Consider the following 13,793-nt stretch of genomic DNA (forward strand, 5'->3'; position numbering starts at 1 on the left):
TGATGATAAAAATAAAATGCAAGTATTAGGAAAGACAGTGAATTTATATGAAACTTCCAATATGATCTTTTCAAAAAACTTTAATGAAAACCCTGAGCTTTCTTTCATGACCTTAACTTTTTATACCAGGATTTATGCTTGAAATTGTTACACACAATTCCTGATCAAGATGTTTTTGATTAACAATGTCTTTAAATTCTTCATAGTTTGTTTGGATGAGAAACTTTGAAAAGTAGTCATAATTTACTTTACAACATTAATTTGAAAATTACAACAATACAAATTGTATTTAAAGACTCTAATTGTAATTCCTCTTCTTTCATTGAAAAATTTATTGTTGAAGTTTCTAGTAATATTATGAATAGATTTTGAATCCAATCAAACATTTTCAGATCTAGTGTTAAATAATGCGAAATAGTAATTTGAAGAACTTCTGTTTCTTGGTGGAGCCGTCAGTCTGTAGCTGGCCTGGGGTAAGAGGTGGCACGTTACACCAGCAGACAGCTCTGACCATGTTTCCCCGAAAATAAGATGTAGCCAGGCCATCAGCTCTAATGCATCTTTTGGAGCAAAAATTAATATAAGACCCGGTCTTATTTTACTATAAGACCTGGTATATAATATAATATAATATAATATAATATAATATAATATAATATAATATAATATAATATAATATATAATACAATACAATACTGGGTCTTATATTAATTTTTGCTCCAAAAGATGCATGAGAGCTGATGGTCCAACTAGGTTTTATTTTGGGGGCAACATGGGATTATCTGACCATTGGTGGATAATACTTTTCGCCTTATTTGTGGTATTTAATTTTAGGCTGAGAGTTCAAAATATATGCCTTGAGACTCCAGAAAGATTCAGACTCTGGCTTGTTTTGTAAAGACAGAGCTTTGGACTGCTGTCTAGAGGTGCACCCATAGGACTCTACCTGGCCTTTCTACACCAACCACCCCCGCACCGTCCCTTGCCTCCGCAGCCTGGTGGCAGCGCTTGGCCTGCAAAATTCTCCTTGGGTGCCCAGAGCACCAGCTCCTCCGGGATGACGGGGGCCCTGCCCATTGTCCACAGTGGACAGTGGCACCCTCTGCAGCTCTATCAAAGGAGATATCCAAGTGGTCCAGCTTCTCCTTGGTCACATGCAGCAAGCCCAAGATGCCTCTTGCCATTCGCTGGGCTTGTAATGTGTAGAGACATACTGTGGGCTGCTTAGCTAAACCTGGCTTCCCTCTGAAGAGCGCCAGGCCAGAAGCTCTGACCATCCCAGGCTTGAGCTGGGTGCCTCAAATGTGGAGGGCTTCCAAGACCCCAGGGTCCCCCATAACCCAGGTGGAATGCTCTGACCTGTCGAATGCACAACACTAGTTCTCCAAGATACCAAAGGTTCACCAAGAATAGCAAGTGTGTAAGTACGTTTGTGGTCACATCCATTTAAAGGCTAAATTCTTAGAGAGTCACAGATAACACTAAGCACAAATGCTGCCCCCTCTACACAAGTGAATGTTCACAGAAAACCAGACTGACTAGATACGAGGTAAAGCACAAGTAAGCTCAAAGCCTCCAAATTCTTAATCTGGAGTCCACAGACTACCTACCAAGGGGCCCAAAGACAGAATTTAGAACTACATGAATTTGGATAGAAAAAACTGACATCCTTATTCTCAGTAAGCTCTCTCTGAAATTGAGCTTTTATTCCATTAGGAATGTAGGGCATAAGCCACAGCAGTGCTAGCAGTACTTGGGGCTTTCTTCCAATGGAAATCATAGATATTTTTATATTTCATTACAGTGTAGCAGACATCTCAAAAATATTATTTCCATGCATCACTGCTTCAAAAGCATAGTAGGTGACAGACCTGCCATGTGGTCATGTTATTTAATGAGTCAATAAAGAGGCATATAAAATATTATATCACAAATTTGTTTTTTCTTAGGCTTGATAACTGAACGTCTATATAATTGGTTTTCGTAACATTATTTTATTTTTTGCACTTAGTCATTATTCTGAGAGGTCCATAGGCTCTACCACTCTACCAAAGAAGTCCCTGACACACAAAAGGTTAAGAATATCTAAGTGCCTAGGGCCACCAACTCCCAGTGACTTGGGTAGCAATAGGGGAGACCATCAGGGAGAGGGATGGAGGGCTCCGGATAGTGGAAAGAAGGGAGAGATGTCTCCCAATTCTACCTGGCCCTAAGGGCTATGATATGCAGCGTTCCCATTCTGCTGTGGCATATTTCGAAGGAACACTTTATTAACACATTGAAAAATTTTGGATCTCTGGAAGACAGTTGGAGAAATGTGGATGTAAGGAATGACTTAGCCTGGGAAGATACCAAATTGCTTGGTATTGTTCAAAATTGTGATAGTGTTAAACCTCTTTGGAGCAAAATAAAGAGATCAGGTGAGGCCTTCTTTATTGATAAATGGTAGCTCATGTAGGCGGAAACAGGTTGAACATATCAGCGATCCAGAGCCTTTCCTATCCTTTGCTCATGGTCCAGTACTTATTAATATAAACAGGCTGCTGCTAGGGTTCCTTGCTGGGGTGAGGGGCCTGTCAGCCAGGAGGGGGATCACTGGGGAAGCCCATGGGCACCTGCCCTAGCCAGTGCTCTGCTGGGTTACATGGGGACATGGGGGCAAAGGCTATGCTCAATCGTGGCAGAAGGGACTAAGTAGTAGAAAACACTTCTTGCCTTATTTGTGGCATTTAATTTTAGGCTGACATCTGACATACATGCCCTACATTGCAGAAAGGTCCAGAATCTAGTGCATTGTTTTAATTTATGCTACACATCAGAGGCGAGACAAGTGTAAGAGATGGCCCACCGAGAGGCCCCCATTGCTTCCCCAAGCCAGTGCCATGGGCATCAGGACAGCTCTGGGAACTGGTGATGAGCTCATCCACACTGGATGCCTCCCAAAGCACTGAGCACACTCGTGTCAAATGGTGTCTTAGCGGATCTGTTTTCCATAGCTGAAGACAGGCTTATGTAATAAATGTACCTGGCTTCTCTTTCTCTCTTTTGCCCCATCATGCTTGTAGAGATATTGCGGGACTTGCCAAGCCGTCTTAGGGCACAGTCCCACCTCCCCACATTTCCCCACCAGTGTTCTATAAACCCTCTCTAAAACCTTCTGCAAACAGCCCTCTAATCACTGAGGTGAGTGCTGAGCATTCCTGCAGCCTTTGCCTACGATACACTTAGCCAAGCTCTGCCTGGCTGGTTATTACAGACTTGGTTGCCAGAACCCCCAGTAATCCTGCAAATTGCTCCCCTCCAAGGCAGCCCAGGACCGTACTCCACTAAAGTCAGAGCCGGAGCGCTGCAGTGTGGGGGCCCCTGGCCAAGCCCCTACTCACGTTATCTCAGGGTACAGAACCACCCCACCCACAGCAATTATTCAGAAGGAGCTTGATCGTCACTCTCTAAGGAGAGCTTCCACTGTTACTCCTGCGTGTAAAGTGAGAGGGGAAAATATGAAATTTTAGTATAGCATGTGTTGTGTGTGCTGTGATGTTTTCTGAATATACACTTGAAGTTTTTAGGCATTGCTACCCATCAGAGTCTTTTTTTGGTAACAGCTTTAAGATATAATTCATATACCATATAATTCACCCATTTAAAGAGTACACTTGAATGGTTTTTAGTTGTGTTACATTCAGAGTTGTGCAACCATCACCACAATCAATTTTTTTAACATCTTCATAAGCCCAAAAGTAAACCCTATATCCTTAGTCGTCACCCCTTCACCCTTTAATGACTATTCAGCTGCACTTTAAAGCTCAGGCCCAGCAGGAATTGGCTGGGCTCCTCCAATTTCTATCTCCTCCCTGTACCCCCCAGCCCCCCACCCCCACCCAAACAGAACACAATTCTGGGAATTTCAGTCCCTAAAGTTGTGGTTCTTAATCTCTTTTTGGTTCATAGATATCTTTGAGAGTCTGATGAAAACTGGACTCTCTCAGAAATATGTACATATGCAGATTTATACATTTTGCACTTAATATCAGAGTTCCTGGACTTAGCACCATATAAGCATTGCCTTGGTTAGGTTCTTCCTTTTCATAAGAAGAGTATAAACTTACTTCTGCTTGGATTGTGTAATCATTTGCACATGGCCTTAATGGGTAATATAAATTCCTAAATTCTAGGTTTCCACGGACAAGAAAACGAGTGAACTGTTATTTAAATTAGCAAAATTGCACTATAAATACCTTTAATCGGACATTGCTGTAAAGGCCTGTAGTCCATCATTCTTCTAAATTTCCCCCTTTGATCAAGCCAGGCCACGAGAGCCTTCCACCATCGTGCTTGGGACCCTCTTAGAGCTGGTTCCTCCAAATTGCACTTCAGGCTTATGCCATCAGCCCACACTGAAGCACATTGCAAGAAATCTGTGCAAATTCTAATTATCGTCAGTTACAGAAATATCGTAGGACCTCTCCTAATGCTCAGACACCCAGCCAAACGCTCAGACATACAGAAAAAGATGTGCTTCTCCTGAATCCACGGTCTGTTTTTATCTTGTGGGCGCCATAAAGCTTTTAAATCATGATGTATTTCCTCTGCTTTTGCCCTTAAGAAACTCAGGTAATTTTTCTGCTTGCCTCTAGCAACTGGACTGGACTAGATTTTCGTTTGTGAATCAACATTTACAGCCCTCGTTTCCCTTGTCCTGATTTTACCGTTTGTACCTTTTTGATGCATTTTTGTATTGCCATCTCAAACCGCTTCTAGAACAAGTCAACAAATGTCTTTTACTAACCTTGCCAATCTGCAGGTGAAAGTGCATACTGTCAATGACAGACAGAGTTTACTGTATGGTTATTTTTCTCACCTGTAACTCTTAGGTACTTGACTCAAGGGTGTTTTGCAAACAGGTAGCCATCACCCCCAGTTTACCGGGTGTTACATGTCTGTGTATGAGAGGAAAGGTAGAATGTTTTGGGGTTAAGTAGACATAACAGAAACACAGAGTTGTATTTTTTCTATTCAACAAGCATAGTGCTTATGAGGCCAGGCACAGATCTAAGTGCTTTGCACATGTTAGTTTAATCTTCACAAAAACCCTATTGAGGTAGGTACGATTATGTTTTTGGCTGATAATTTTTTTTAACTAGTTTCAAGTGTATACGTATGATTTTAATTCCCCCCACTTTACAGAGGAGAAAACTTAGGCATGGACAGGTTAATTAACTTGCCCCAGGTCACACAGCTAATAAATGGCAGAGGTAAGAGTAGGAACAGGGTCATCTGCCTGCAGTCCATGCTCTCTACCCTTAGGCTCTGCTAGAAAGAAGCTGGCCTTTGGGACCCTGGGCAAGCCACTCAAATCCTCCATTACCTCTCGGTCCTGTAGGAACAATGACATCCACTGCTTCCTAGACTTGCTGAGATCAAAAGAGACTCCATGGAAAGGTGGTGGTCAACCCACAATGGGAACTAAACTTTATTCTCTTCAGCTCAATCTGCACAGAAATCCAGACAAAACTTCACTGGGAATTCAGACGTTATAACTCACCCAACAAAATATTGTCCGGAAACACCAAAAGTAAACCACAGCCTCATCTTTCCATCTTATTTGGGTACCCTCATCACTGAGTGGTTCTGTAAAATGTGTACTAAAAAATTAACTCAGAATTAGTTTTTACGCATTTTACTATTTGGCCTATCTTTTTGAAAGTGAAGCTGAGAGATTAAATTACAATCAAATGTTCTGACAAATTTCGACAGTTAGTAAACTAGTTCACTACTTCAACTTTAAACAACATGTACTATATTTAAGGGAGTACATAGTACCTCCTGATTCCTCAAGTATTTGCAGTGACTACAATCTGTCATTGTCTCTCCCAGTCAACACGTCCTGTGACAATTTCAGAAGCGGGGGTTGTAGCCTACATATTCTAAGAGGAAGCTTGGGACAGTCTGAAACTCAGAAATCCCCTCATACCAATCCACATGGGTACAATATTTTTAAAGTCTGCAAAGCCCTGTCTGAAATCTATTTTCAGTAAATCCCCTTAATCTCATGAGGTATTATACCCATTTTACAGGTAAGTACAATGAAGCCCAGCTCGGTAGTGATTTCCATCCATCCAGTATTTGCTTAGTACCCATTATGTGTTAGGCAGGATCTAGGCAGGACCTGGCCCCTGCTTCTAAGTTTTCAGTTTAGTGGGAGAGACGGAATTTAAAGAAAAACAGTATGCTTAGTGCTTTGAGAGGGACACACACAGGGTACTGTGAGAATTGAGGAGAAACTCGCCCTGAGTCTGGTCAGGGGATGTAGGAAAGCTTTGCTGAGCAAGATAATAGAGGCACATGAAAGTGTGTGGGAAGAGGAAGCTGACCCAAAGGTCAGCATGTGCAAAGGCACGAAGGGAGAAAGTGGTGCGTCTGAGAAAAGAATTTTACCCACTGGTTCAAACTTTCTCAGCACCTCCAAAGTGGTGGGCTTGTGCTGGGTGATAAGGACCCTGCCGTGAACGAAACAGCAAAGTCCTTGCCCTCCAGGAGTTTAATTCTCAAGGTAGAGATAAACAACAAAAACACAAGCCAAGTAACAATATGATTTCAGACACTGGTATGTACTATGAAGGAAATAACTCAGGGCAATGAGCTAGAAAACTGGGAGAAACCGGTTTTGGATGTAGCAGTCTTTCTCAAGAGCGGACATTTGAGTGCCAAACTGAGAGAAGAGAAAACATCAATCGTGGGTGAAGTGAGAGAAAGGGATTCCATGTAAACAGCAAGGGCCCTCACAGGTTAGAGCTGGCTGCAGCAAACATTGGCCAGCATGGTTGGAGCACAGTGACAGAAGAGTGATGCAGTAGGTGATGGGGCAGGCCCAGATTACCGAGCACCCTGTAGACTATGGTGAGCAATGTGGAATTATTCTGAGTGCAGTGAGAAGCCTCTGAAGGCTTTTAGGGGAGGTCGCACATTTACTGTACTGTACATCTACATTTCTAAAGGATGACTCTGAAGGCACTGAGGAAAATGAATCATTGAGGTCAAGAGTGGGAGTAATCCCAGTTAGGAGGCTATTCACAGAATAAGTGAGGCATTGGGTTAGTTTGGCTCAGGGTGATGGCAGTGGAGAAAAAGAGAAATGGTTGATCTGAGGTAGATTGTGGAGGCAGAACTGATAGGACCTCCCAATGGTTTGGATACGGGGGTGTGGGTAAGGAAGGAATGAAGGGTAATTCCCAGCAACTGGCAAACAGGATGCTGTGCGGACATGGGATCTTAGCAAGAGGGAAAATGGAGTTCTCACTTGGAGATGTTCAACATCAGATACTTATCTTTCGAATGAAGATATTCCACAAGCAGTTAGGTATCTAACACAGCTCTGGGGAGAGATCAAGATCAGTTTTGAATGTAGCGGTCATTGGCCTATATATGGTATTAAAAGCTTGAGAATCAAATGGAATATTCTAGAGGAATATGTTCAGTGAGAAAATCCATGGCAAAGGGGGCCTCAGGAGAGGAAAAGCCAGAAAAGTCTGAGATGGAGTGACCAATGAGGTAGGAGGGAAACCAGGTGTGTTGGGTCATAGAAGCCAAGAGAGGAAGAGGGACAGGCCAGCTGTGTGAAATGATGCTGAGGGGCTCTTTAGGTCACTGGTGACCTCAAGAGCAAGACAGCAGTTTCATGGTGGGGATGGAAGTGGGGCTGGAGAAGGTTACGAGAGTGGAAGGGAAGTGAGGAAGTGTAAACGGTCACTGCAGAAATGTTTCGTTGAAGGGGTGCAAATATATGGAGCAGTAGGTAGAGAGGAATACGGAACCAAGGTTTTGTTTTGCTTTAAAGAAAACTCACAGGATGTTTGTATGCTGGTGGGAAAGATCCACTGGGGACAAGGGGATCGCAGGAGCCGTGTCCCTGAGGGGATGAGTACACGCCTCATCTTCTTTCCCTAATTGCACATTCTAGCTCTCTGCTGATCTGTTTGCTGGGATCCTCCTACGCTGGCATCCTTCAGGACCCAACCCTGGCATTCTGCTCTTCTCTCTCCATCCCTCCATGGGAGATCTTATGAACTCTCCCAGGTTTCAAATGCCTCCTCCACAGTGAGATCTTGTCTTCCCCTTAAGCCTCTCCTTAGAAATGCAGGTGTGGAACTTTTCCGTTGGATGTCCCACTCACGAAAACTAATCTGTGTCCCCTCCCTCCACCTCCCTCTTACACTTGGGCTTTGAGCAAGAGAGGCCTTCCTGTCAAAGTTCTTTAGCGCCTTTATATACTTCCAATCCAACTTTGCCCACTACCAGCCCAACTGGCTATTAAGTAGTAACACTAATATATCCACTCGGATCAGTTAGACTCGGAATCCATATTTCCATTACATAGTTCTCTTAAAGAAGTTCCTGTAGTTATTTTATTTTCAACATGTACCATAAAATCTTTTAGTCTATAGCTATTCACATTTAAGTCATCAAGAGAAAGCATCACTTCATGATAATAAACATCAATGAGAAAAAAAGTCTAGCCAAGTGGTTTATTCTTACAAGTTATTGCTGGAAAAAGTCCTTCCAAAAAGTCAGTGCAGTGCAAATGCCTTAGAGAAGTATCTGTTTTTCAGATTTCTTCATAATAGCTTCAGTATGCCTCGTCTTGACGAGTTTTATATGTTTGTGTTTTTAAAGAGCTGCTACTTCAGATGACAGTAACTCTTCGGTGTTTCTTTTTATTTCCAAGTTTGTGATATTTTTAAGAGGTTACTTTAGGGCTGTGAATTGCTTCACTGTCTTTTCACTCTCTCTTTTCAGTTCTTCAATATGAGCATCTAGGCGCTCTAGAATATGATGAGACCTCAGTTCCTCCTCTTCCAAAAATCTTGCAGCTATTGAACCAAGAGGAGATACAGGCAAGGGACACTAGAAGAAAAACACATGTTGACATACATAAGTTGAATAGAATATTTCTAAGACATATGATGCATAATATTTTCTAATTAGCAATAGTAAAAGGTAATTTTTTTAAAACACTTTTTTCCTCTAAGGGGATACTTTTTTGTTTTTATCCTAATGACAAGCATACTTTAAAAAAAAAAAAAAGTACTGCAAAAATTACCACAAATCTCTTCCTTTCTGACCCAAGTTGCATAAACGTAAAGTATCATGTAAAATATTAATTACTGGCCTGAAGAATGTCTCATTTTAGACTTGTACATCCTTCCATACCTCAGAAGACAACAGACGTGATGCCTGTTAACACAAACACACTTAAAATCTGAATGTGTTTCTTTCACTTTAAAGCACAGAAAATCTGCCTATAACGTACCAGACACCAGTTAACATCGATTATTTTTCCCTCCTCCACAATTGCAGTCTGCAGTCCCTCCTGAAGCCCTTGGGGGCCAGTGGTATTTTGGAGTTCTGACTTGAGGAAGGTACTATAGGCGTATACCGCACACAGTCCGTCCTCATCGGCAGCAGCTATTTTCTATCAAGTCACCTCAAACACTGGCTTGGTGAATACAGATTCGCTGCTCCTAAGGGAAATACACACACACACACACACACACACACACACACACACACACACACCCCTCAGAGAGATTATCATCTTAAACACAACTCATCCTGGTAGATTCTATTCTGTTTTCTTTATTGTACACAAGAGAAAATGAGGCTGGGAAATAGTGAGCTGCCTGAGACTGCCCTACTAAGAGATGCCAGAGTTGAGATTCGAACCCTGTTCAAGGGGCCGCGGAATCTGAGTGTCTTGCACTGCACTGCGCTGCCCCTACCGACTCTAGCCTCAGGTCATCTACACCTGAGAGCTGAAAGCAGAGGGCAGAGCCACCATGGCCACCTTCAGCTGGGAATGCGCAAGTCCGGGGACTCAGAATTTTTGCAGCTCTGCACTGGCGCATGACAGACTGTGGCGGTGTGGCAAGTACTGACTGGGGTTACAGTTTAGCAAGTAGGAGAGTTCACAAATACAGAATCCGTGACGCTTGAGGATCGACTCTATTACCCTCGTGGAGTCTGATATTTCTGAAGTAACATGCTAAATGCGATAAAATAAAACCTATACATATTCTCACATCGGTTCAGGTCAGGTCAGGTTTTAGTGCCAAGTAAGTTTTGCTGTCAAACTTGGGAAGAAATTTAGATTTCAAGACTTTTTTGGATTTCAGAATTACATATAAGTGAAGCGGGGTCTTATTTTGAAACTGGTGATGGGAACGAATGGCCCGAGGCAAGAGCTTCAGTGTAGAAGGAAAAAAAAGATGGAGTGGTCACAGCAGTGAAGGAGCTAGGGGCCAGTGCAGTGCCAAAGGGCAGCCTCTGCCATCCAGGCCACCACTGTGCATGCCAGACATGCCAGGTACAATTCCTTCCTCCACCTCCCACCCTTCGCCCTTTCCAGCAGTTCCTTTCTTCCTTCTTTACTGGCTATGCCTCAGGACTAACTTGGCATCCAGAGATACTCCACGAACCAACCGTTCCAACACAAAATTGACCCTCTCTGAAAAAGAAAGCGAGGGAATTCCCAATTAAGGTTGAAAACAAATGAACACCTATAACTAAAATTATACACGTATTTCAGAACTAAGGCGTATTTTGAAAGTAATCATGGCTAAATGTGTTTTCACGAGCAAAACCGTAAGGCAGAAATCCGTAAGAATAATTAAGGGTACTTAAGACAGAGAACAAGTAAGAAAACAAAACAAAACAAAAATATCATGCTGCTCACCCTTAAAATACAAGATAAAATCAAATTAAATAACTTAATAAACTAGTAAGATCAGAAAGTTTCCATACCGAAGACATAAACTCTTCTTGGTCATTTATACTCTCAGAGATAGTGTCAGAACAAATGGCTTCATTTGTATCTAGCACTGAAGGCAAAGAGTGAGCTTTACACAGAAAGTTAGAAGTCAAAGAGAGTGTGGAGCTGCAAGGGCTGAAGCGAGGACTCAGGGGGCTGAGGCCCCTGGACATGGGCTCTATCCTGTCCGGTGTTTGTCTTCTTGGAGAAGGAAGACCTGTTTTGTAGTGCTCAGTCTTTATTCCATCATGTCTCTGCTGGCCTTGGGTTGGCCTGGATAGCAGATTAGGAAACAAAACAAATAAAAATTGTAGCAACTTTTCTCTTTTAAAACAGAAATATTATAGGAAGTTCACTTAAAAATAAATGAAAAGGCTAACTAGTAAGGCTGTAATTTACCAAATGAGCAGCCCCCTCCTTCAGGTTCCAAGTATCCAGGCCCCTGCCCTCACACACTTACAATATAGCAAGGAAGACAGACAAGCTACCAGAATAACCTAGTGTGTTAGTGCTAGGATAAGGTACTGTGCACATGATGGCAACTACCTCCTCTGGGGGTGGAAGTGGGAGTGGGACTGAGGGTGTCAGGAAAGGCTTTTGGTAGGAAAACATTTGTGAGCTATATAGTAAGAGCTAACACCAGGTGTTTTTTTCATTTCATATTGATTTTTTATAGTAACAGCCTATAATTAACTGACCAAAAATACAAAGGAAGCTTTTTATAAAAAGCCAGTTTCTTATGGGGTAAGTGGAGTAGCGGGGGTGGCAAGCAGCATGAAAAGGCTCAGAGAAATAAGGATGTTGTTTATACCTACATCCAAAGTATCTAAAACAAAAGCTTACATGAAAGTGGTATATAACCCCCTCCATTTTTCAACCTGATAGGAGCTTTACTTGTGCACAATGTACTTTAGAGTTAAATATACAGCTTTACTTGTGCACACTGTACTTCAGAATTAAATATACAGTCCTTTGATGAAGATTTAATATCTATAAGAAATTACTCTTAGAGAAATGAGAATTACATTACAATGATACACATTTTAAATAAACTGCAAAGAAATTTTACTTGAACTCCGTATTCTTGAACTCAGGTGCTCTGCTCTGTGTTGGTTTAAAGATTCTGTCATGATTTTTTTTGCACATGTGAGTAGAAATCTCCAGTTTAGATTTGGTATCCATCAAATCTTTCTGTAGTTGTTGATTTTCAGACACTAATTTATTTAATGCCTCAATATAATTCTCCTGGAGGTCTGCTAGTGAAATCTCTTTTGCCTAATAAAAAAGAATACTGGCGTCACATAATTTGTATAAGAATACTTGTGAGCTATGATACTGCTGGTAGAAAATTTTTTGTTTTAGTTGTAACTAGTTCATCATGGCTTTACTTTGGAAAAAGTACAGATTTGTTTTTGGCCCTCTAAGACTGAGAGAGAAAGGGGTTATGTTTCTTACAGTAAGTGGGGTGCAAAGTTGGAGCACAATGGGCTTTCCTGATATATTTGCAAGGGGCAGGAGGAAGGCTCGGAACTAGCACAGAGGAAAGCTACAAGTGAGAATCAGAAACAAGGAAAAACGAAGGTAGCAGCCATGGGTTCTTCAAAATAAACAGGGTTGAATAGCCCCAGAACGCTGTGGAAGAAAATCAAGAGACCTAGCTCAAAGAAAGAAATTGAACAGAATGTTCTAAAAAGGAAATCTGGGGGCCGGCCTAGTGGCTCAGGTGGTTGGAGCTCCATGCTCTTAACTCCGAAGGCTGCCGGTTCGATTCCCACATGGGCCAGTGGGCTCTCAACCACAAGGTTGCCAGTTCGATTCCTCAAGTCCCTCAAGGGATGGTGGGCAGCGCCCCCTGCAACTAAAGATTGAACACGGCACCTTGAGCTGAGCTGCCACTGAGCTCCCGGATGGCTCAGTTCGTCCTCTCAACCATAAGGTTGCCGGTTCGACTCCCGCAAGGGATGGTGGGCTGTGCCCCCTGCAACTAGAAAAACGGCAACTGGACCTGGAGCTGAGCTGCGCCCTCCACAACTAAGACTGAAAGGACAACAACTTGAAGCTGAAGGGCACCCTCCACAACTAAGATCGAAAGGACAACAACTTGACTTGGAAAAAAGTCCTGGAAGACTGTTCCCCAATAAAGTCCTGTTCCCTTTCCCCAATAAAATCTTAAAAAAAAAAAAAAAAGGAAATATGGCTGGAAGGGACAACTTTTGAATAATTACTCTCTGGCCTTAAATACTTTTACATAATGTTGGCACCTAGTCTTGTGAAATAAATGTGGACATGATAAAGCAGCGTTCAAGTATAAGGCAGGAATTACTACTCTGATCTTCTGAGTTCTGTGATTCATAAATTTTATTGTTCTTCAAGTCTAGGTGCTTTCTGGTAATACAGTACCTGGAAAAAAAGTAGTCTGGACCATTTTTTTCTAATGACAAAATATTTTCATTAGCATTCTGAAAAATTATAGTAATCTTCTTTGGAGCTTAATACGATATTTAGCTTGGTCTTTTTTGTAAAGAATTTTCTGAAAATAAGCTGATCAAGAGCAGTTTGACAAACGGAATTTGCCTAACAAAAACATAAACTTTAAAATACAACCTTTTAACTATCTGTGTACCAGTAGTAATAATCAGTTATAAAATCTTTTCATAAGTCATCAATGCCACTTAAAATCTCAAAACACAAAAATTTTGCAGAACACAAAAGTTAACTATTGTCAATTTTGAATGTGGTAAATAATTTATTTTATCAGAGGTATTGCTTTCATTATTAATTTATTAAAATAGTTATTTAACCCAAACATTCATTTGTAAAAGCAATTCCACCTTCCTAGGTGGTAAAATGCAAAAAGACACTTTCTTATAACTATTCTTAATATATACAACATGTTCAAACTGCGTGTACCTTTAAACCAGAGGAAATTTAAACTGCTGACACAATTTTCACCAGCCAGAGTTTGATGTCTGATGTCATTAAACAT

The 13,793-nt window shown here is 41.7% G+C and overlaps 1 protein-coding gene across 20 annotated transcripts in view; it reads right to left on the reverse strand.

Moving 5' to 3' along the window:
• Positions 1-8,366: 8,366 nt before the first annotated feature.
• Positions 8,367-13,793, reverse strand: part of CEP63 (centrosomal protein 63) — a 40,751-nt gene continuing 35,324 nt past the window's right edge. For 9 of the 20 annotated variants that reach the window (XM_081073292.1, XM_081073295.1, XM_081073290.1 and 6 more), the window contains 3 exons: positions 11,877-12,082; positions 10,801-11,080; positions 8,367-8,904 (listed from right to left, as the gene is read on the reverse strand). In XM_081073292.1, the coding sequence (XP_080929418.1) occupies positions 8,746-8,904; positions 10,801-11,080; positions 11,877-12,082 (645 nt within the window). In that variant the 3' untranslated portion in view covers positions 8,367-8,745. The remainder of the gene's footprint in view (positions 8,905-10,800; positions 11,081-11,876; positions 12,083-13,793) is intronic. The other 11 variants (XM_081073283.1, XM_081073287.1, XM_081073282.1 and 8 more) reach the window with 2 other exon arrangements.

The sequence above is a fragment of the Rhinolophus hipposideros genome, assembly GCF_964194185.1.
Source record: "Rhinolophus hipposideros genome assembly, chromosome: 14".
NCBI classification, from domain to species: Eukaryota; Metazoa; Chordata; class Mammalia; order Chiroptera; family Rhinolophidae; genus Rhinolophus; species Rhinolophus hipposideros.